This window comes from Salvelinus fontinalis, chromosome 9, assembly GCF_029448725.1.
Source record: "Salvelinus fontinalis isolate EN_2023a chromosome 9, ASM2944872v1, whole genome shotgun sequence".
Taxonomy (NCBI): domain Eukaryota; kingdom Metazoa; phylum Chordata; class Actinopteri; order Salmoniformes; family Salmonidae; genus Salvelinus; species Salvelinus fontinalis.
Window position 1 is genome coordinate 5,557,797 of NC_074673.1, and position 25,241 is coordinate 5,583,037.

A 25,241-nucleotide genomic window follows, 5' to 3' on the forward strand; every position below is an offset into this window, starting at 1 on the left:
ATTATCCTGACCAACTTGCCCTCCAAATACACCTCTGCTGTCTTCAATCAAGATCTCAGCGATCACTGCCTCATTGCCTGTATCCGCCACGGGTCCGCGGCCAAACGACCACCCCTCATCACTGTCAAACGCTCCCTAAAACACTTCTGCGAGCAGGCCTTTCTAATCGACCTGGCCCGGGTACCCTGGAAGGATATTGACCTCATCCCGTCAGTTGAGGATGCCTGGTCATTCTTTAAAAGTTACTTCCTCACCATATTAGACAAGCATGCTCCGTTCAAAAAATGCAGAACCAAGAACAGATATAGCCCTTGGTTCACTCCAGACCTGACTGCCCTCGACCAGCACAAAAACATCCTGTGGCGAACTGCAATAGCATCGAAGAGCCCCCGCGATATGCAACTGTTCAGGGAAGTCAGGAACCAATACACGCAGTCAGTCAGGAAAGCAAAGGCCAGCTTTTTCAAGCAGAAATTTGCATCCTGTAGCTCTAACTCCAAAAAGTTTTGGGATACTGTAAAGTCCATGGAAAACAAGAGCACCTCCTCCCAGCTGCCCACTTCACTGAGGCTAGGTAACACGGTCACCACTGATAAGTCCGTGATAATCGAAAACTTCAACAAACATTTCTCAATGGCTGGCCATGCCTTCCACCTGGCGACTCCAACCTTGGCCAACAGCCCCGCCCCCCCCGCTGCTACTCGCCCAAGCCTCCCCAGCTTCTCCTTTACCCATATCCAGATAGCAGATGTTCTGAAAGAGCTGGAAAACCTGGACCCATACAAATCAGCTGGGCTTGACAATCTGGACCCCCTATTTCTGAAACTGTCCGCCGCCATTGTCGCACCTTCTATTACCAGCCTGTTCAACCTCTCCTTCGTATCATCTGAGATCCCCAAGGATTGGAAAGCTGCCGCGGTCATCCCCCTCTTCAAAGGGGGAGACACCCTGGACCCAAACTGTTACAGACCTATATCCATCCTGCCCTGCCTATCTAAGGTCTTCGAAAGCCAAGTCAACAAACAGATCACTGACCATCTCGAATCCCACCGTACCTTCTCCGCTGTGCAATCCGGTTTCCGAGCCGGTCACGGGTGCACCTCAGCCACGCTCAAGGTACTAAACGATGTCATAACCGCCATCGATAAGAGACATTACTGTGCAGCCGTATTCATCGACCTGGCCAAGGCTTTCGACTCTGTCAATCACCATATTCTTATCGGCAGACTCAGTAGCCTCGGTTTTTCTAATGACTGCCTTGCCTGGTTCACCAACTACTTTGCAGACAGAGTTCAGTGTGTCAAATCGGAGGGCATGTTGTCCGGTCCTCTGGCAGTCTCTATGGGGGTACCACAGGGTTCAATTCTCGGGCCGACTCTTTTCTCTGTATACATCAATGATGTTGCTCTTGCTGCGGGCGATTCCCTGATCCACCTCTATGCAGACGACACCATTCTGTATACTTCCGGCCCTTCCTTGGACACTGTGCTATCTAACCTCCAAACGAGCTTCAATGCCATACAACACTCCTTCCGTGGCCTCCAACTGCTCTTAAACGCTAGTAAAACCAAATGCATGCTTTTCAACCGTTCGCTGCCTGCACCCGCACGCCCGACTAGCATCACCACCCTGGACGGTTCCGACCTAGAATATGTGGACATCTATAAGTACCTAGGTGTCTGGCTAGACTGCAAACTCTCCTTCCAGACTCATATCAAACATCTCCAATCCAAAATCAAATCTAGAGTCGGCTTTCTATTCCGCAACAAAGCCTCCTTCACTCACGCCGCCAAACTTACCCTAGTAAAACTGACTATCCTACCGATCCTCGACTTCGGCGATGTCATCTACAAAATAGCTTCCAATACTCTACTCAGCAAACTGGATGCAGTTTATCACAGTGCCATCCGTTTTGTTACTAAAGCACCTTATACGACCCACCACTGCGACCTGTATGCCCTAGTCGGCTGGCCCTCGCTACATGTTCGTCGTCAGACCCACTGGCTCCAGGTCATCTACAAGGCTATGCTAGGTAAAGTGCCGCCTTATCCCAGTTCACTGGTCACGATGGCTACACCCACCCGTAGCACGCGCTCCAGCAGGTGTATCTCACTGATCATCCCTAAAGCCAAAACCTCATTTGGACGCCTTTCCTTCCAGTTCTCTGCTGCCTGCGACTGGAACGAATTGCAAAAATCTCTGAAGTTGGAGACTTATCTCCCTCAACAACTTTAAAAATCTGCTATCCGAGCAGCTAACCGATCGCTGCAGCTGTACATAGTCCATCTGTAAACTACCCACCCAATTTACCTACCTCACCCCCCATACTGCTTTTATTTATTTACGTTTCTGCTCTTTTGCACACCAGTATCTCTTCTTGCACATGATCATCTGATGATTTATCACTCCAGTGTTAATCTGCTAAATTGTAATTACTCGATTTATTGCCTACCTCATGCCTTTTGCACACATTGTATATAGATTCTCTTTTTTTTTCTACTATGTTATTGACTTGTTTATTGTTTACTCCATGTGTAACTCTGTGTTGTTGTCTGTTCACACTGCTATGCTTTATCTTGGCCAGGTCGCAGTTGCAAATGAGAACTTGTTCTCAACTAGCCTACCTGGTTAAATAAAGGTGAAATAAAATAAAATAAAAAATAATAATATACACACACACACACATATAATACAGATGCATACATACAGTAAATGTATGCACTCACTGTCCTGGAAGTCGCTTTGGATAAAAGCATCTGCAGACAATGGAATATTGTTATATGATTTCAGGGCTTGAGGATATACTACCGTACCTGCGTTGGGAGGCTTCCTCTTCAACATTCATCTGAAGCTTTTTTGACATCTCCTCAATTTTTTCTAACAAAAAAAAGAAGAAAAAAATACATTTTTAAAAAATGAGATAAATGATTGGAATGACTTCCTGAGTTGACTGGATAACAATGACCCCGAAGTGATGGTGTAGGGTGAGAGGTGTAGGGTGAGAGGTGTAGGGTGAGAGGTGTAGGGTGAGAGGTGTAGGGTGAGAGGTGTAGTGGTGAGAGGTGTAGTGGTGAGAGGTGTAGTGGTGAGAGGTGTAGTGGTGAGAGGTGTAGTGGTGAGAGGTGTAGGGTGAGAGGTGTAGGGTGAGAGGTGTAGTGGTGAGAGGTGTAGTGGTGAGAGGTGTAGTGGTGAGAGGTGTAGTGGTGAGAGGTGTAGTGGTGAGAGGTGTAGTGGTGAGAGGTGTAGTGGTGAGAGGTGTAGTGGTGAGAGGTGTAGTGGTGAGAGGTGTAGTGGTGAGAGGTGTAGTGGTGAGAGGTGTAGTGGTGAGAGGTGTAGTGGTGATGGTGTAGTGGTGATGGTGTAGTGGTGATGGTGTAGTGGTGATGGTGTAGTGGTGATGGTGTATACCTGTCATCCCTCTGGCCTGCTCCTCCAGTTGGTCTTCCAGTTCCTGTTTATGTCGTTGTAGCTCTGACACCGTCTGCTTCAGCTCAGGTATGACCATGTTTTCCTGGTTCAGCCTGGTCACTTCCTGGCCGATGCTGTCGTTGACAGACATTTTCTCCTGGAACAGTTTCTGCAGCTGATTGTTTTCGTTCTGCAGGTGTTCCACCTTGAACGTCAGCCCCTCCATCTGGCTGTCGGAGACCTCCTTCTGTTCCTTCTGCTTTCTCTCCAGCACTCTGCCGACAAACAAGTCACAAACAAACAAACAGTCAGTCACAAACAAACAAACAGTCACAAACAAACAAACAGTCACAAACAAACAAACAGTCACAAACAGTCAGTCAGTCAGTCACAAACAGTCAGTCACAAACAAACAGTCAGTCACAAACAAACAGTCAGTCAAAACCAAACAGTCAGTCAAAACCAAACAGTCAGTCAAAACCAAACAGTCAGTCAAAACCAAACAGTCAGTCACAAACAGTCAGTCAGTCACAAACAGTCAGTCAGTCACAAACAGTCAGTCAGTCAGTCAGTCAGTCAAACAAACAGTCAGTCACAAACAGTCAGTCTGTCAGACAGACGAACAACACCACCTTAATTCACTAGCCTTGGATGTCAAATGATCACCGTGTGAAATAGAGATGTCTATTTTATAGACCCTCAATAAGATTTATTCCTCACAATCAGGGCAGAACGGCAATGTGAATCCTTACAGTAGCAGCAATAACATTATGTCACGCTGCTTTTATCCACCTCCAGCATACGTTTTTAGTACATGTGATCTCTGTGGGAATTGAACCCACAACCTTGGGATTGCAAGCATCATGACAGTGACCATACAGTAGTTTTTTTTGGAGACAGCACAAACAGATCTGGGACCAGTAGGGGTTGTGGAGTCACCACAAACAGATCTGGGACCAGTAGGGGGTTTGTGGAGACAACACAAACAGATCTGGGACCAGTAGGGGGTTTGTGGAGACAACACAAACAGATCTGGGACCAGTAGGGGGTTTGTGGAGACAACACAAATAGATCTGGGACCAGGATAATGTAGAGATCCAGAGTGGATGGGAAGAACCAAACGTGTCAGACCTGGTAGCTTTCTGCAGCCCATCAAAAGCCGTCAACAGATCCCCGGCTTCATATATCTGGTCAGGCCCATCGGAGGTCAACCTTTTAACAAAAAAAAACGTGTGTAAACTGGACTGAACCCATCATTGTCTCAAATATGTCTAGAGAATAATATAGTTACATATGTCTAGAGAATAATATAGTTACATATGTCTAGAGAATAATATAGTTACATATGTCTAGAGAATAATATAGTTACATATGTCTAGAGAATAATATAGTTACATATGTCTAGAGAATAATATAGTTACATATGTCTAGAGAATAATATAGTTACATATGTCTAGAGAATAATATAGTTACATATGTCTAGAGAATAATATAGTTACATATGTCTAGAGAATAATATAGTTACATATGTCTAGAGAATAATATAGTTACATATGTCTAGAGAATAATATAGTTACATATGTCTAGAGAATAATATAGTTACATATGTCTAGAGAATAATATAGTTACATAAGTATAGAAATTACACTACCTGGAAATGACCTCCTCTTCCATCACGCCACCAAGAAGTTGTCTTGTAATCACACTCATCTTAGCTGTAGGAAAAGAGTCAAACAGTCATGACCTGAACAGTCGGACCCTGAACCACCCTGGACTGGGCCGGACCTGAACCACCCTGTACTGGACCGGACCCTGAACCACCCTGTACTGGACCGGACCCTGAACCACACTGGACCGGACCCTGAACCACCCTGTACTGGACCGGACCCTGAACCACCCTGTACTGGACCGGACGCTGAACCACACTGGACCGGACCCTGAACCACCCTGTACTGGACCGGACCCTGAACCACCCTGTACTGGACCGGACGCTGAACCACACTGGACCGGACCCTGAACCACCCTGTACTGGACCGGACCCTGAACCACCCTGTACTGGACCGGACCCTGAACCACCCTGTACTGGACCGGACCCTGAACCACCCTGGACCTGAACCACCCTGTACTGTACCGGACCCTGAACCACCCTGTACTGGACCGGACCCTGAACCACCCTGTACTGGGCCGGACCCTGAACCACCCTGTACTGGACCGGACCCTGAACCACCCTGTACTGGACCGGACCCTGAACCACCCTGGACTGGACCGGACCCACCCTGTACTGGACCGGACCCTGAACCACCCTGTACTGGACCGGACCCTGAACCACCCTGGACCGGGCCGGACCCTGAACCACCCTGTACTGGACCGGACCCTGAACCACCCTGGACCTGAACCACCCTGGACCGGGCCGGACCCTGAACCACCCTGGACCGGGCCGGACCTGAACCACCCTGTACCGGACCGGACCCTGAACCACCCTGGACTGGGCCGGACCCTGAACCACCCTGGACTGGGCCGGACCCTGAACCACCCTGGACTGGGCCGGACCTGAACCACCCTGGACTGGGCCGGACCTGAACCACCCTGGACTGGGCCGGACCTGAACCACCCTGGACTGGGCCGGACCTGAACCACCCTGTACTGGACCGGACCCTGAACCACCCTGGACCTGAACCACCCTGGACCTGAACCACCCTGGACCTGAACCACCCTGTACTGTACCGGACCCTGAACCACCCTGTACTGGACCGGACCCTGAACCACCCTGTACTGGACCGGACCCTGAACCACCCTGTACTGGACCGGACCCTGAACCACCCTGGACCTGAACCACCCTGTACTGGACCGGACCCTGAACCACCCTGGACCGGGCCGGACCTGAACCACCCTGTACCGGACCGGACCCTGAACCACCCTGGACTGGGCCGGACCCTGAACCACCCTGGACTGGGCCGGACCCTGAACCACCCTGGACTGGGCCGGACCCTGAACCACCCTGGACTGGGCCGGACCTGAACCACCCTGGACTGGGCCGGACCTGAACCACCCTGGACTGGACCGGACCCTGAACCACCCTGTACTGGGCCGGACCTGAACCACCCTGGACCTGAACCACCCTGTACTGTACCGGACCCTGAACCACCCTGTACTGGACCGGACCCTGAACCACCCTGTACTGGACCGGACCCTGAACCACCCTGGACCTGAACCACCCTGTACTGGACCGGACCCTGAACCACCCTGTACTGGACCGGACCCTGAACCACACTGGACCGGACCCTGAACCACCCTGTACTGGACCGGACCCTGAACCACCCTGGACCTGAACCACCCTGTACTGGACCGGACCCTGAACCACCCTGTACTGGACCGGACCCTGAACCACCCTGTACTGGACCGGACCCTGAACCACACTGGACCGGACCCTGAACCACCCTGTACTGGACCGGACCCTGAACCACCCTGGACCTGAACCACCCTGTACTGTACCGGACCTGAACCACACTGTACTGGACCGGACCCTGAACCACCCTGGACCTGAACCACCCTGTACTGTACCGGACCTGAACCACACTGGACCTGACCCACCCTGTACTGTACCGGAACTGAACCACACTGGACCGGACCTGAACCACCCTGTACTGGACCGGACCGGACCCACCCTGTACTGGACCGGACCCACCCTGTACCGGACCGACACTGTACCGGACCGGACCCACCCTATACCGGACCGGACCCACCCTGTACCGGACCGGACCCACCCTGTACCGGACCGGACCCACCCTGTACCGGACCGGACCTGAACCACACTGTACCGGAACGGACCTGAACCACACTGTACCGGAACGGACCTGAACCACACTGTACCGGAACGGACCTGAACCACACTGTACCGGAACGGACCTGAACCACACTGTACCGGAACGGACCTGAACCACACTGTACCGGAACGGACCTGAACCACACTGTACCGGAACGGACTTGAACCACACTGTACCGCACCGGACCTGAACCACACTGGACCTGAACCACACTGTACCGCACCGGACCTGAACCACACTGTACTGCACCGGACCTGAACCACACTGGACCTAAACCACACTGGACCTAAACCACACTGGACCTAAACCACACTGGACCTAAACCACACTGGACCTAAACCACACTGGACCTAAACCACACTGGACTGGCTCGGATATTTTCTTTTCACATTGTCCTTTCCACTACATCAGCAACTACGGTGGATGGGTAGCCAGGCCAGTATAGGGCACAGTAGTGTGAATTAACCTGCAGAGTAGATCTACTGTACCTATCGCTTCTTCTGACTGCCCCTTCATTCTCCGGTCCAGATCATCTCTCTGGGTTTGGAGGTTATGAAGATCCTTCCGTAACTCAGGTATGACCTTGGAATAGGAAAATCAATCAATGAACTAACCAACCAACAATTAATACATTCATCCATCCATCAGTCAAGTAATCCTTCACCCTTTGAACCTCACCTTGACGTGCTTGGTGAGCTGTATGACCAATGACCTTTGAACCAAACCTCGACGTGCTTGGTGAGCTGTATGACCAATGACCTCACCTCGACGTGCTTGGTGAGCTGTACGACCAATGACCTTTGAACCTCACCTCAACGTGCTTGGTGAGCTGTACGACCTTTGAACCTCACCTCGATGTGCTTGGTGAGCTGTACGACCTTTGAACCTCACCTCGACGTACTTGGTAAGCTGTACGACCAATGACCTCACCTCGACGTGCTTGGTGAGCTGTACGACCATTGATCTTTGAACCTCTCCTCGACGTGCTTGGTGAGCTGTACGACCTTTGAACCTCACCTCGACGTACTTGGTGAGCTGTACGACCAATGACCTCACCTCGACGTGCTTGGTGAGCTGTACGATCAATGACCTTTGAACCTCACCTTGACGTGCTTGGTGAGCTGTACGACCAATGACCTCCAACCTCACCTTAACGTGCTTGGTGAGCTGTATGACCAATGATCTTTGAACCTCACCTCGACGTGCTTGGTGAGCTGTACGACCAATGACCTTTGAACCTCACCTTGACGTGCTTGGTGAGCTGTACGACCAATGACCTTTGAACCTCACCTTGACGTGCTTGGTGAGCTGTACGACCAATGACCTTTGAACCTCACCTTGACGTGCTTGGTGAGCTGTACGACCAATGACCTTTGAACCTCACCTTGACGTGCTTGGTGAGCTGTATGACCTGGTCCTGTAGATCAGTGTTGACCTGCGCCCCCTCCTCCGTCTGTCTCTGCAGACGGACTCTCTCCTCCTTCAATCTCCTGTTCTCCTCCCTCAGAACCTCCACCTCCTTCTCATGGTCCTCCTTCTGCAGCTCAAGGTTGTTCTCTGCAATCCTGAGAAACTAAACTAGATCAATCTTGTGTCCTTTTCACAATACTGGACCTGACCTGAACCACACTGGACCTGAGCCATACTGGACCTGAACCATACTGGACCTGAACCATTACTAGACTGGACCTGACCATTACTAGACTGGACCTGACCATTACTAGACTGGACGTGACCATTACTAGACTAGACCGGACCATTACTAGACTAGACCGGACCATTACTAGACTAGACCTGACCATTACTAGACTAGACCTGACCATTACTAGACTGGACCTGACCATTACTAGACTGGACCTGACCATTACTAGACTGGACCTGACCATTACTAGACTGGACCTGACCATTACTAGACTGGACCTGACCATTACTAGACTGGACCTGACCATTACTAGACTGGACCTGACCATTACTAGACTGGACCTGACCATTACTAGACTGGACCTGACCATTACCATACTGGACCTGACCATTACCATACTGGACCTGACCATTACTAGACTGGACCTGACCATTACTAGACTGGACCTGACCATTACCATACTGGACCTGACCATTACCATACTGGACCTGACCATTATTAGACTAGACCTGACCCATACTGGACTGGCTCAGATATTCCCCCTTCACACCATTCTGTCCAGAACTGTTCCTGCTACTATGGTGGATGAGTAACCAGGCCAGCCCAGTACAGCTTAGCTTGGTTTAGCTCGGCTCAGAAGTAAAAATGTTTTTTTTTAAATAAAATAAATAAAAAAGAAGGTATAGGTACAGGAAGTAACTCTTACTTCCTCAATCTTTCTTCTCGTTCCAAATCTTCTTTCAGAGTTGTCTTGATTTGATCGAAGCTGTCTAGAAATGAAGTGAAACACAGTATAAATGACTATAACTGGATAATATTCTGGACCCATACTAGTAGTTTTGGGTGATGTCAACCTCAGTCCAATCGTGATCAAGTACCCATAAAACATGGTGATATAAGATGGTATCGGACCTTTTTTGGCAAGAATTTAAAATTTAAAAAAAGACAGCTAGCTCGAGCTCACATGCTCCGGAAGGGACGAGAGGATTCATGACTAAATATATTTTGGAGCTAACTCATTTTTTAATCGCCTCTGTTGGAGCTGTGGCACGAAAGACAGGTGTGTGTCCCGATGCGCATGTGACAGTCAAGAAGCCTCCCTGGCTGTGTGTCGTGTGATGGGTTGTAAAATCATCAAGGGCCCGGCTGCAGAGCACATAACTCCGCTGTCCCCCACAACTGGCTGATTATTAATATTTATTCAAATTTGTAGGTCTAGACTTCTATATTTGTAGGTAGGTTGTAGCCTACCTTGTTAAATAAAGGTAAAAATATATAATAAAATACACTAAGCTTTGCTCAACTGTAAGCTTTGTTAAAAAAAAAACTGCTTGTTCAATTGTTCTCTTGCTATTGGTTGTTCTACCTGTCATTATTACCGTCAGCCTATTACGTACTAGCTTATTTCAAAATAATTTCAAACTGTCTGATAAATGTGTTGTTTGATCATGAAGTCATATATCCAATTGGAGGAGGGGGGGAAAAAATACACAATGAGGCTTTTAAAAATAGAGTGTACGCTATATGACCACGATCATCCGACATTGAGAGAATTTTTCTTTCGTTTTCTGACTGGACATTTAGCGCTACTCTTGCATTCTGTAAATAGTTTATAACATGTTTATTGAAGTTCTTTACTACGTGCTGCCAGTCAAGTTAAAATAGGCTATATCACAATCACGATGTCGTTCACCATCGACAAGGGCTGTTAATTATCTTCGATATCCGACACTATCGAAATATCGCCCGATCCTAATCCATAGCAAAGGTTTTATCCAGTTCGGTGGACCAGGATCATATACGCCACTTCAATCCTGAACTAGACTACAGACCACCTTTTTTTTTTAAATGGAGGTTTAAAAAGAGAACAATCTGAGCCATCATTTCCTTCCTCTTACCTTTCATCTCTGTTGCTGTATCTGCAAGCTTCTTTTCCAAGTCCTGCTTTTCCACGATGAACCTGTCTTTTTCCTGTTGAAGCTGGGCGATCGTCTTGGCGGCATCCTCCTTGCTCTTCTTCTCTCGCTCCTCTAGCGAAGCCTTCTCAGTGGCCGATTTCCCCAGCTGGGCCTCCAGACCGTGCAGCTTGTCGAGACCTTGGGCGTGAACACCGGCCAGACTTGTCAGCCTCTCGAGCAACCCACGGTTCTCTTTGCCCTGGAAGGACAGACATCAACAAAGAAATGCTATACCGTGGTGTTTCTTGACCACATGAGTTGAGTGACTAAACCCGACAGTCTAGTCAGAGATGATGAGCTGAGACTAAGACCCAGACCAGGAAATTTATCCCAGGCCCGTTGTACCGAGACCAGAACAAGGTCCTGGTCCTAACCGGCATCAGTGTGTTAGCTTAGCATATAGCGCTGCCTCCCTGAACATGCCTCTGACCGGGCTTGAACCAGGGTCCTCTACCTCGCCAACACACGTGGCCTCCCGCTTGACAACGTATGAACCGATTGAGCTATACAAAAAGATACCAGTTGGCTGGCTCCATCTGCTACATTTCAAGTTAGCTGTGGAGTGAGTTTACAGTACGTTCTCTGTTACACCAACACAAGATAGACTCCACCTCACTAACACCACCCCACTAACCCCACCTCTTCCAACAAGACTCCCCCCCACCTCTTCCAACAAGACTCCCCCCCACCTCTTCCAACAAGACTCCCCCCCACCTCTTCCAACAAGACTCCCCCCCACCTCTTCCAACAAGACTCCCCCCCACCTCTTCCAACAAGACTCCCCCCCACCTCTTCCAACAAGAGGGGGGGGGGGGGGGAGACATTCTAACCTGATCCTCCAGTTTCTTCCGGAGCTGCTGGCACCTGTAGGAGAGCTGCACGTTGTGTACCAGGCGACGCAGGGTCTGGAAGCGTCTCCTGGCCAGCCATGCCCGAGCATACTTCTGTAAGATTAGTGCTTTCTGCACCTCCACCATCTGAGAGTTTACACACAGAGACACATTAATAAAAACAGACATGCACACAGACATCTAGTCCAATTCCCCATGCGGTCTCAGTTGGTAGATCATTTTTATTTAACCTTTATTTAACTAGGCAGGTCAGTGAATAACAGATTCTTATTTTCAATGACGGCCTAGGAAACAGTGTGTTAACTGCCTTGTTCAGGGGGCAGAACGACAGATTTGTACCTGGCCCGCTCGTGGATTCGAACTTGCAACCTTTCAATTACTAGTCCAATGCTCTAACCACTAGGCTACGCTGCCGCCCCCATAATGTGCTGATAGCTACAGCCAAATGAAACCTATTCAGATAGGACACGGCACAATACCTTTTTATAGCGTTTCCTGGCGATCCAGCCTCTAGTGAAGGCTTGGATGATGATAGTGGAGGACCGGACAATTCTATAGATCTGTCTGGTTAAATAACCTCTCCAATACCGCTGAATGACCACAACAGCCCAGCCCTGCTTCAACGCTGCAGCCGTCACCGATTTACTAGAGAGAGACGGGGAGAGACGATCACGATCCTTCTAATAATGATCTCAAAATTCCCACAATGCCAAGGAGGAAGGGTGAAAAGAAGATGAGGCTAACACCATGTGATAACTACCATCTTTTGTGGATTGGGGTGATCAGTCCTTGGTTCCAAATATTGGGGAAGATGACTGAGCTGAGGATGATGTTAAAAGAGTTTGGATTCTGAGTCTGTATATTTTATAATTTCATTGAGGATACCATCAACGTCACAGGCCTTTTTGGGTTGGAGGGTTTATATTTTGTCCTGTAGTTCATTCAATGTAATTGGAGAATCCAGTGGGTTCTGGTCATCTTTAATAGTTGATTCTAAGATTTGTAATTGATCATATATATGTTTTTGCTGTTTGTTCTTTGTTATAGAGCCAAAAATATTGGAGAAGTGGTTTACCCATACATCTCCATTTTGGATAGATAACTCTTCGTGTTGTTGTTTGTTTAGTGTTTTCCAATTTTCCCAGAAGTGGTTAGATTCTATGGATTCTTCAATTACATTGAGCTGATTTCTGACGTGCTGTTCCTTCTTTTTCCGTAGTGTATTTCTGTATTGTTTTAGTGATTCACCATAGTGAAGGCCGAGGCTCAGGTTTTCTGGTTCTGTGTTTTTGGTTGGACAGGTTTCTCAATTTCTTTCTTAGGTTTTTACATTCATCAAACCATTTGTCATTGTTGTTAATTTTCTTAGGTTGTCTGCTTTAAATATTTTGATTTGACAGGGAAGCTGAAAGGTCAAATACACGGTTTAGTCTTTCTACTGCCAAGTTTACACCTTCACTATTACAGTGAAATGTTTTGTCCAGGAAGTTGTCTAAAAGGGATTGAATTTGTTGTTGCCTAATTGTTTTTCGGTAGGTTTCCACACTACATTCCTTCCAACTATACAGTAGCATTTCTTAATATTATTCAGTTCCTTTGGCTTTGATGCCTCAAGATTGAGTATTGCTCTGTTCAGGTAGACTAATTTAGCTGTGATCTGATAGGGGTGTTAGTGGGCTGACTGAATGCTCTGAGAGACTCAGAGTTGAGGTCATTGATAAAGTAATCTACAGTACTACTGCCAAGGGATGAGCTGTTGGTGAACCTACCATAGGAGTTTCCTCGAATCCTACCATTGACTACGTGCGACAGAGCTGCAGGAGTTGTGATCTATTTTTGTTGGTTGTTTTGTCATAGTTGTGTCTCGGGGGGCATAATTGGGAGGGAATACTGTCACCTCCAGGTAGGTGTTTGTCCCCCTGTGGGTGTCAGGTTCTTGTACAGTTCTGGCAATTAGGTCACCACAGACTAGTACATGTCCCTGGGCATGGAAATAATTGATCTCCCCCTCGAGGATGGAGAATCTGTCATCGTTAAAGTATGGAGATTCTATTGGGGGTATATAGGTAGCACACATGAGGAAATGTTTCTTTCTTGAGATACTTTCTAACCAGATGTAAAATGTTCCTGTTTTGAGTAATTTAATAGAGTGGGTTAGGTCTGCTCTATACCAAATTAGCATTCACCCCGAGTCTCTTCCCCATTTCACACCTGGTAGTTTGGTGGATGGGACTGCCAGCTCTCTGTAACCTAGAGGCCAGCCAGTGGGTCTGTCTCCTCTATACCATGTTTCTTGTAGGATGACTGTATTTCCAATTTATTTGATGAAGTCTGGGTTCTTGCTCTTTAGGCCAAAGACAGATGACCTCAGACCTTGTATATTCCAGGATAAGATAGTAAAAAGCTTTGTGTTCCATAGTGTTTAGTGTTGTTTTCGTGTGGTTTAGGACCGTACCAGTACAGTAGGTGTGAGCAGAGCATGTTGAGCATCTGATACATACATTGTATTCGGAAAGTATTCAGACCCCTTCCCTTTTTCTAAAATGTTGTTAGAGCATTATTCTAAAGTGGATTAACATTTGTCCTTCATCAATCTACACAAAAATACCCCACAAAGTGAAAACAGGTTATACATTTTCGCACATTTACTAAAAAATAAAAAACAGAAAAACCCTTATTTACATAAGCATACAAACCCTTTGCTATGAGACTCGAAATTGAGCTCAGGTGCATCCTGTTTCCATTGATCATCCTTGAGATTTTCTACAACTTGATTGGAGTCCACCTGTGGTAAATTCAATTGATTGGACATGATTTGTCTATATAAAAAGGTCCCACAATTGACAGTGCATGTCAGAGCAAAAACTAAAGCCATGAGGACGAAGGAATTGTCCGTAGAGCTCCGAGACACAATTGTGTTGAGGTACAGATCTGGGGAAGGGTACCAAAAAAACTCCTGCAGCATTGAAGGTCCCCAAGAACACAGGGGCCTTCATCATTCTTAAATGGAAGAAGTTTGGAACCACCAAGACTCTTCCTAGAGCTGGCCGCCTGGCCAAACTGAGCAATCGGGGGAAAAGGGTCTGGTCAGGGTGGTGACCAAAAACCCGATGGTCACTGACAGAGCTCCAGAGGTCCTCTTTGGAGATGGGAGAACCTTCCAGAAGGACAACCATCTCTGCAGCACTCCACCAATCAGGCCTTTATGGTAGAGTAGCCAGACGGAAGCCACTCCCCAGTAAAAGGCACATGACAGCCCGCTTGGAGTTTACCAACAGGCACCTAAAGACTCTCAGATAATGAGAAACAAGATTATCTGGTCTGATGAAACCAAGATTGAAATCTTTGGCCTGAATGCCAAACGCCACGTCTGGAGGAAACCTGGCGCCATCCCTACGGTGAGGCATGGTGGTGGCAGTATCATGCTGTGGGGGTGTTTTTCAGTGGCAGGCACTGGGAGACTAGGCAGGATCGAGGGAAAGATGAACAGAGCAAAGCACAGAGAGATCCTTGATGAAAACCTGCTCCAGAGCCCTCAGACCGGGGAGAAGGTTCACCTTCCAAAAGTACAACGACCCTGAGCACACAGCCAAGACAACGCAGGAGTGGCTTCAGTCTCGAATGTCCTTGAATGGCCGAGCCAGAGTCCGGACTTCTACCCGATCGTACATCTCTGGAGAGACCTGAAAATAGCTGTGCAGCAACGCTCCCCATCCAACCTGACAGAGCTTGAGAGGATCTGCAGAGAAGAATGGGAGAAACTCCCGAAATACAGGTGTGCCAAGCTTGTAGCGTCATACCCAAGAAGACTCGAGGCTGTAATCGCTGCCAAAGGTTCTTCAACAAAGTACTGAGTAAAAGGTCAGAATACTTATGTAACTGTGATATCAGTTTTTTATTTTTAATAAATTAGCAAAAGTATAAAAATGTGTTTTTGCTTTGTCATTATTGGGTGTCGTGTGTAGATTGATGAGGGGGAAAAAAATGAAATTTCACCCATTTTATAATAAGGCTGTAACGTAACAAAATGTGGAAAAGGTTGAGCTGTCTGTCTGTCTGCCTGTCTGCCTGTCTGCCTGTCTGTTGTGGATTCACGACACTCACCGTATCCGTCTCTGTCCGCGGACGTACTGTTGCAGGATGATGGCCGCCTCCCTCATACGGAGGAACGTCCTCCTGTGGCGCCACCCCCTCACATGCTTCTGGATGGTCACACACGCCCCTCGGAGACGGTCCAATCGCAGCTTCTCCAAGTACGCCACCTGACCCGCTCGGAAGAAGATCTTGGTCCGGCCAAACTTGTACTGGTTGGAGTCCTGGAGGGGAAAGTGGGTGACATCAGACACGTTGGCAAAAGGACCAAAATAAAGAACAGATCGACCTGGACATAAACACCTCAACAGATTCACCAAGGAGACAGTTCAGCGTTGTGTTTTAAGCACAACTCTGCCTTTAAACCTACAATCATTCATCGATGACAACGGGAGACTTTCCACGAATATTCTAAAGTTAAGAGCACAGATCAGAAGAGTGCTATAGAAGTAACCAAGGAGACGGGGGAGGAGATCAGAAGAGTGCTATAGAAGTAACCAAGGAGACGGGGGAGGAGATCAGAAGAGTGCTATAAAAGTAACCAAGGAGACAGGGGAGGAGATCAGAAGAGTGCTATAGAAGTAACCAAGGAGACAGGGGAGGAGATCAGAAGATTGCTATAGAAGTAACCAAGGAGACAGGGGAGGAGATCAGAAGATTGCTATAAAAGTAACCAAGGAGACAGGGGAGGAGATCAGAAGAGTGCTATAAAAGTAACCAAGGAGACAGGGGAGGAGATCAGAAGAGTGCTATAGAAGTAACCAAGGAGACAGGGGAGGAGATCAGAAGATTGCTATAGAAGTAACCAAGGAGACTGCATACGTTCAACCCTCACCTGAATCAGCCTCTGCAGCACCGTCCTACAAGTCTGCTTCTTGTCGGTGAGAACCACTTCCTGTTGGCTCATCAGTATACTGTACCGGCTGTAGAACTCTATGTACGTCCACCTGACAAATCAGAACACAGTTTAGTTAATACAAAGGTTCCGCTTGTAAAGGACTGTTTCCCGGGACACAGATTAAAAAGTCCTGGACTAAAAAGCACTATCAACAAAGAGCATCGTTTTTAGTCCAGGACTGATTAATCTGTACTCGGGGAAACTGGCCCGTATCAGTTCACTGCTGTGTTACTGTTGGAAGTATGGAGCGGTGGATGCTGGTTTAGGATCACCTGGAGGGGTAGCTCTGAGCGCTGATGTGAATGGTTTCCAGGACTCCACACGCCCTCAGCTGCTGCACCACCCGCTTAGAGTCATACCTGACGGGACATAATGACACACTCCGGGTTATCAAGATGACGTATTGAGAAACACCCCCAAGACACACTCCGGGTTATCAAGATGACGTATTGACGTAAAAGAAACACCCCCAAGACACACTCCGGGTTATCAAGATGACGTATTGAGAAACACCCCCAAGACACACTCCGGGTTATCAAGATGACGTATTGAGAAACACCCCCAAGACACAAAGACTTCAGAGTGAATTTTTTTTTTTCTTTCTTTGAAGACACAGGAGTACCGGAGTCTTGCCAAAGATTTCAAACCCCATTTTACACATATCAACAATATCAACTAGAAATCCAGCCCAGAGCTGGAAGAGACTGGTCTCTCATTGGACAGGGCACAGTGACAACACACACCTTATGACCTCACCCCGGCGGACGTAGAGTATTGAGGTGGTACCGTGCCTCACCCCGGCGGACGTAGAGTATTGAGGTGGTACCGTGCCTCACCCCGGCGGACGTAGAGTATTGAGGTGGTACCGTGCCTCACCCCGGCGGACGTAGAGTATTGAGGTGGTACCGTGCCTCACCCCGGCGGACGTAGAGTATTGAGGTGGTACCGTGCCTCACCCCGGCGGACGTAGAGTATTGAGGTGGTACCGTGCCTCACCCCGGCGGACGTAGAGTATTAAGGTGGTACCGTGCCTCACCCCGGCGGACGTAGAGTATTAAGGTGGTACCGTGCCTCACCCCGGCGGACGTAGAGTATTAAGGTGGTACCGTGCCTCACCCCGGCGGACGTAGAGTATTAAGGTGGTACCGTGCCTCACCCCGGCGGACGTAGAGTATTAAGGTGGTACCGTGCCTCACCCCGGCGGACGTAGAGTATTGAGGTGGTACCATGCCTCACCCCCGGCGGACGTAGAGTATTAAGGTGGTACCGTGCCTCACCCCGGCGGACGTAGAGTATTGAGGTGGTACCGTGCCTCACCCCGGCGGACGTAGAGTATTGAGGTGGTACCGTGCCTCACCCCGGCGGACGTAGAGTATTGAGGTGGTACCGTGCCTCACCCCGGCGGACGTAGAGTATTGAGGTGGTACCGTGCCTCACCCCGGCGGACATAGAGTATTGAGGTGGTACCGTGCCTCACCCCCGGCGGACGTAGAGTATTGAGGTGGTACCGTGCCTCACCCCGGCGGACATAGAGTATTGAGGTGGTACCGTGCCTCACCCCGGCGGACGTAGAGTATTGAGGTGGTACCGTGCCTCACCCCGGCGGACGTAGAGTATTGAGGTGGTACCGTGCCTCACCCCGGCGGACGTAGAGTATTGAGGTGGTACCGTGCCTCACCCCGGCGGACGTAGAGTATTGAGGTGGTACCGTGCCTCACCCCGGCGGACGTAGAGTATTGAGGTGGTACCGTGCCTCACCCCGGCGGACGTAGAGTATTAAGGTGGTACCGTGCCTCACCCCGGCGGACGTAGAGTATTAAGGTGGTACCGTGCCTCACCCCGGCGGACGTAGAGTATTAAGGTGGTACCGTGCCTCACCCCGGCGGACGTAGAGTATTGAGGTGGTACCGTGCCTCACCCCCGGCGGACGTAGAGTATTGAGGTGGTACCGTGCCTCACCCCGGCGGACGTAGAGTATTGAGGTGGTACCGTGCCTCACCCCGGCGGACGTAGAGTATTGAGGTGGTACCGTGCCTCACCCCGGCGGACGTAGAGTATTGAGGTGGTACCGTGCCTCACCCCGGCGGACGTAGAGTATTGAGGTGGTACCGTGCCTCACCCCGGCGGACGTAGAGTATTGAGGTGGTACCGTGCGTGGGTCTACTTACTCGAATGGCATCTTTTCGTCGTTGGGCTTGATGCAGCGTACGTAGTGAGGGGTGGTGGCGTTCAGCGTCTCCATCAGCAGGTACAGAGAACTGCGGAACTGCAGGGAAAAACAGTGTCGCATACATAGAGAGGATACAGACAGACTTGTCACACATGCTCTATTACACATACCATCGCAGAAAGTGGTTGGCTGAATGGCTCCACTGGATGTCATAAGGTGAATGCACCAATTTGTAAGTCGCTCTGGATAAGAGCGTCTGCTAAATGACTTAAATGTAATGTAAATGAATGACTTTCAGTTGACAATTTCAAAATAGTCTGTACAATGTTGCTTTAATCATAAGTATAGTAATTCTATTTGTGTTTTTTATTTTATTTTCTAAGCGATGTAAACATGATTGGTCACCTACCTTCTCACCCACGGTGGTCCGGAGATTCTTATTGGTTGGCTTCACCCCCGGCCGGGCAGGCCTCACTTTAATGCCTCTACTGCCCACTCCGCCTGACTCCTCCTCCAGGAAGAAGTTGGCCAGGAGAGGAAACTGAGTGTCAGGGAATAGAATGAGTCATACATAACAGTCCAGTAGAGGTCAAACAAGATATGTTTAAAACATGTAATAAGACTAATACACTGCTCCCCCCCCCCCCCCATGGTGCCAACCTCGCCCCCCCCCACAAAAGTGCCAACCTCGGGCCCCCCATGGTGGAGGAGTAAACTAGGCGAGGAGTAAACTAATTTGTCTTCTTTTACTAAATCAGTTACCTGGGTGATCTAAATTATGAAGCATGCATTTCCCAATCTAAAAAGACGTGTGTAATGATCTACACCTAATCCAGCTGGTGAATAAGACAACACGACCCAACCCTAGATACCCTTCAAAGTCATCTCTGATTGGTGTATTCGTTAAAATAAGATCAGAGAAATACGTTTCTACTGGTGTCTTCGCCCAAGACATTCGTTTTTGTATTTTCACCTATTTTTCCTCCCCAATTTCATATATCCAATTGGTAGTTACAGTCTTGTCTCATCGCTGCAACTCCTGTACAGACTCGGGAGATGCGAAGGTCGAGAGCCGTGCGTCCTCCGAAACACAACCCAACCAAGCCGCACTGCTTCTTGACACAATGCCCATCCAACCCGGAAGCCAGCCGCACCAATGTGTCAGAGGAAACACCGTACAGCTGGTGACCGTGTCAGCGTGCACTGCGCCCAGCCCGCCACAGGAGTTGCTAGAGCGCGATGGGACGAGGACATCCCTGCCCGGACAAACCCTCCCCTAACCCGGACGATGCTGGGCCAATTGTGCGCCGCCCCATGTGTCTCCCGGGCGCGGCCGGGCGCGACAGAGCCTGAACTAGAACCAGGATCCCTAGTGGCACAGTTTAGCAACTGCGGTGCAGTGCCTTACACCACTGCGCCACTCAGGAGGCCCACCAAGACATTTGTGACCATCGCCCAATTGTTTGTGTTACAGATGTGAGAATAAAATAATCTAAACCTCATGTCATCACAAAGAGGAACTTTAAAAACTTCAGTGAAGTTTAAATATTTTTTATACATGATCTTTAGTTTAGTGATCTTGATTGTATTTCAGCTCATCCCTGATCTTTAGTTTAATGATCTTGATTGTATTTCAGCTCATCCCTGATCCTGGTTTAGCTTTCAGCCTCTTTACAGATGTCTTCAATACTACTGAAGATAATCTGGATTCAAAAAATAAAATGTCAGGTTAAAAAGGTACAGTACCAGTCAGAAGTTTGGACACACCTACACAAGCAAGGGTTTTTCTTCATTTTTACTATTTTCTACATTGTAGAATAACAGTGAAGACATCAAAACTATGAAATAACACTACACATACCGTGTAGTAACCCCAAAAAAGCGCATAAATAAATATTTATTGTGGAAGGACCACCAGAGGGCAGGCTGGGCTCACGGATGGTAGCCCAACAAGGCATGGGAGACAGGTGAACCAGAGGCAATTAAGCACAGCTGACAACTAATGAGATATTCTCCTTCCCCTATAAGAGAGAGTATGGAACCAGCAAGGAGGGGGACTAGCTCTGGAAGATGGCCACCGAGACAGAGGAGCTGTCTAGGAAGAACCATTAAGACGGTGACAATGTCGTGACTTTTTGTTGTAATTTAAAGACAATCATATTGTGTTCCTGTTTTGCTCTGGAGAAGAAGATATGTTTTGTTCCTTTGGAGAGTTTCATTGATTCTGTTGGAGTGTTTGTGTTGTCCAAATGCCCTCAATATAGAACTTTGTTCAATCAAGAAAACCTACTCCTGACTCGTTTGTTCCACCTTCCCGCTTTAGAGTGACGCCCAATTACTTGGTCCGCTCACATTATATAGTTTTTTGTGTGTGTTTAATGTGTATTGTATTATACAGGGCCCATTTGGAAAAGAGGGTCTAAATAGGTCTTCCCTGTCAAAATAAAAGGTTAAATAAATACAAAATGTAATAAGCGTGTTAAGAAACACACTGAGAAGGAGAGGTCAGTCCATACCTTACTGGTTCTCATGGTGTCTATCAGCTCTTCATACAGCATGTCTCTGTTCTTCTCTAGAAAGCCCCAACACTGATATTCTACCTGTAAAAGCACAACACAGATTTCAAAGCAAAGCCACAGATTTGAGGTATGTATTGGTAAAAAGAAAATATTTTTATTTCATAAATGAATTGAAAAAGAATAACTATAAAAACATAATAAAATCGAATGTAAAATGAGCAGAGGTGAATTCCATTGAAATGTAGTCACTTCAGGAAGTAAACTGACATTCCAATTACTTCCTGAAATGACTGAGTTGAAATGGAATTCAGTCCAACCCTGCTAAGTTCCACAGTAATGCAAAGGGACATCGAGTGTGACTGTACCTTGTCAGCAAAGTGTTGGATGATGAAGGCTTCGTTGGACATCCTTGGCTTCTCAAACAGAGGGTTGTCAGCCAGGTAGTTATACAGCTTCTGAAGCCAGTTCTGATCTGTACCCTGGGGGAACTAGAGAGACACACAGAGAGAGAGACACACAGAGAGAGAGACACACAGAGAGAGAGACACACAGAGAGAGAGACACACAGAGAGAGAGACACACAGAGAGAGAGACACACAGAGAGAGAGACACACAGAGAGAGAGACACACAGAGAGAGAGACACACAGAGAGAGAGACACACAGAGAGAGAGACACACAGAGAGAGAGACACACAGAGAGAGAGACAGAGAGAGACACACAGAGAGAGAGAGAGAGACAGAGAGACACAGAGAGAGACACAGAGAGAGACACAGAGAGAGACACAGAGAGAGACACAGAGAGAGACACAGAGAGAGACACAGAGAGAGACACAGAGAGAGACACAGAGAGAGACACAGAGAGAGACACAGAGAGAGACACAGAGAGAGACAGACAAAAATTGAACATACAGTATTAGAAATACAAAACAATATGCCACAGACTCTGGAGTACATATAATCCATGGCGACGGGAGTTGGAGCCTCGTCTCATCCACTTTGCCCTCTCTATCCATCCCTCCACCGTGTATCATCCATTATAAAACTGGCTGGTTCCAGCCCTGAATGCTGATTGGCAGACAGTTGTGGTATACCGTTATAGTTAAATAAAGGATAAATAAAAATAACAGATCGTATACCACGGGTATGACAAAAGTTTTACTGCTCTAATTACATTGGTAACCAGTTTATAACAGCAATAAGGCACCTCTGTGGTTTGTGGTATATGGCCAATATACCACGGCTAAGGGGTATATCCAGGCACTCCACGTTGTGTCGTGCTTAAGAACATCCCTTAGCCATGGTATATTGGCCATATACCACACCCCCTCACGCTTTATTGCTTAATTATACCATGGCATTGTTGAATAATTGTTTTTGATTGGCATTCTAGAGCGTACATCATTTCCCTATAACGCATGGTATATTGGGTTCAACATATCCTATACACTTCCTCAGAGCATGCGCAGACCAGCTGGCTGGAGTGTTTACAGACATATTAAATCTCTCCCTATCCCAGTCTGCTTTCCCCACATGCTTCAAAATGGCCACCACTGTTCCTGTACCCAAGAACTAAATGACTATCGCCCCGTAGTACTCACTTCTGTCATCATGAAGTGCTTTGAGAGACTAGTCAAGGATCATATCACCTCCACTTTACCTGATACCCTAGACCCACTTCAATTTGCTTACCGCCCCAACAGATCCACAGACGATGCAATCGCCATCCCACTGCCCTATCCCATCTGGACAAGAGGAATACCTATGTAAGAATGCTGTTCATTGACTACAGCTCAGCATTCAACACGATAGTATCCTCCAAACTCATCATTAAGCTGGAGGCCCTGGGTCTCAACCCCACCCTGTGCAATTGGGTCATGGACTTGCTGACGGGCCGCCCCAAGGTGGCCAAACTTTTACAGATGCACAATTGAGAGCATCCTGTCGGGCTATATCACCGCCTGGTACAGCGACTACACCGCCCGCAACTGCAAGGCTCTCCAGAGGGTGGAGCGGTCTGCACAACACATCACCGGGGGGCAAACTACCTGCCCTCCATGACACCTACAGCACCCGATGGCACAGGAAGGCCAAAAAGATCATCAAGGACAACAACCACCCGAGCCACTGCCTGTTCACCCCACTATCATCCAGAAGGCGAGGTTAGTACAGGTGCATCAAAGCAGGGACCGAGAGACTGAAAAACAGCTTCTATCTCAAGGCCATCAGACTGTTAAACAGCCATCACTAGCACATTAGAGGCTGCTGCCCTATATACATAACTTGAAATCACTGGCCACTTAAATAAATGGAACACTAGTCACTTTAATAATGTTGACATATTTTGCATGACTCATCTCATATGTATATAGTGTATTCTATCCTATTCTACTGTATCTTAGTCTACGCTGCTCTGACATTGCTCATCCAAATATTTAGATATTCTTAATTCCATTCCTTTACTTTAGATGTGTGTGTATTGTTTGATATTACTTGTTAGATATTACTTCACTGTTGGAGCTAGAAACACAAGCATTTCGCTACACCCGCAATAACATCTGCTAAACACGTGTATGTGACAAATAAAATTTGATTGAATATTCGCAAGGTAGAATTAAAATGGCTTTAGTTAATTCTTACATGTCCTATGTTTGAGCTGCTTTTGAAAGTAAAAGTCGAACTGAAAACATTTTTTGGCATTGTTGAATTAGATTTTTATAAAACGGCAAACTAGGACCGACGGTTTGGTTAGCTAAACTAGCAAGTCTGTTTGGTTACCACGGCAACTACTGTAGCTATCTAGTAAACTCGCTAGCTACTTCAGTGTCTGTTGAACACAATTCTACCAGCAAATGAACACATTTCTAGTGGTAAATGTGTTCAATTATAGCCAGGGTATAAAAGGGATAATTAACTCGGGGCTTTCTGGGTGCAACTCTGTGGAAAGGTCAGTTTTTCCGCTCCACTTAGCGCGTCGTGGAACACACCTACCACGTCGTTAATTATTTTCCATACAACGCACAGCCCCTCATTGATTATCCATTTTATACTTCCCACTGTCCTGTCATACAAAAATAACACACATCCTTGTTAAAAAAATACATAAATTGGTCTCACCAGACATTCTTCATCCAGCAGGTCCAGGATACCCATTTTAGCTTCAATCAGGTCAATGACCGGCTGGTTGTCATAGAAGTCTATCAGCGTCCAGGGAATATCCTCCTTCATGTACTCCTCCTGCTCCAGCTTGAACACATGCTGATATAGGAAAACAGCAGAAAATATCTTCGTTGTTACATCCTTTCAGTGAAAGAAGAGTATTGCTTTCACCGCAACGCGAATAAGAGACGTTGCAGACGTCGTAATCCCAGAACCCAATACCACATGTCAAGTGGCTGTAGCGTCTCGGGGTCTGTGTCACGAGAGAATACATACCAATTTAAATGGAGAGAATACATACCAATTTAAATGGAGAGAATACATACCAAGTTGAACTGTTGTTGCAGTTTCTCGTTGGCGTAATTGATGCAAAACTGTTCAAAACTGTTGACGTCAAATGTTTCAAAGCTGAAAAAGAGGAAATAGGTGCCAAGATGGAGTGAAAATAACATATGCTTATGTATACACTATACAGTACAATATGCAGTACAACTATCCTACAGTCAATATACAGTACAACTATCCTACAGTCAATATACAGTACAACTATCCTACAGTACAACTATCCTACAGTCAATATACAGTACAACTATCCTACAGTCAATATACAGTACAACTATCCTACAGTCAATATACAGTACAACTATCCTACAGTCAATATACAGTACAACTATCCTACAGTCAATATACAGTACAACTAATATACAGTACAACTAACCTACA

General features: G+C 47.5%; 1 protein-coding gene across 2 annotated transcripts in view; it reads right to left on the reverse strand.

The window, feature by feature from the left end:
• The window catches only part of LOC129861955 (unconventional myosin-Vc-like), a 47,889-nt gene that overhangs the window by 11,951 nt on the left and 10,697 nt on the right, over positions 1-25,241 (reverse strand). For both annotated transcript variants that reach the window (XM_055933186.1, XM_055933187.1), the window contains exons 11-29: positions 24,845-24,926; positions 24,477-24,617; positions 21,728-21,850; positions 21,360-21,443; positions 19,253-19,384; positions 18,842-18,939; positions 16,946-17,032; positions 16,611-16,722; positions 15,788-15,999; positions 12,163-12,328; positions 11,663-11,809; positions 10,773-11,031; positions 9,581-9,644; positions 8,617-8,797; positions 7,721-7,814; positions 5,060-5,123; positions 4,540-4,620; positions 3,409-3,683; positions 2,814-2,877 (exon numbers count right to left, since the gene is read on the reverse strand). In XM_055933186.1, coding sequence (XP_055789161.1) covers positions 2,814-2,877; positions 3,409-3,683; positions 4,540-4,620; positions 5,060-5,123; positions 7,721-7,814; positions 8,617-8,797; positions 9,581-9,644; positions 10,773-11,031; positions 11,663-11,809; positions 12,163-12,328; positions 15,788-15,999; positions 16,611-16,722; positions 16,946-17,032; positions 18,842-18,939; positions 19,253-19,384; positions 21,360-21,443; positions 21,728-21,850; positions 24,477-24,617; positions 24,845-24,926 — 2,466 coding nt within the window. The remainder of the gene's footprint in view (positions 1-2,813; positions 2,878-3,408; positions 3,684-4,539; positions 4,621-5,059; positions 5,124-7,720; positions 7,815-8,616; positions 8,798-9,580; positions 9,645-10,772; positions 11,032-11,662; positions 11,810-12,162; positions 12,329-15,787; positions 16,000-16,610; positions 16,723-16,945; positions 17,033-18,841; positions 18,940-19,252; positions 19,385-21,359; positions 21,444-21,727; positions 21,851-24,476; positions 24,618-24,844; positions 24,927-25,241) is intronic.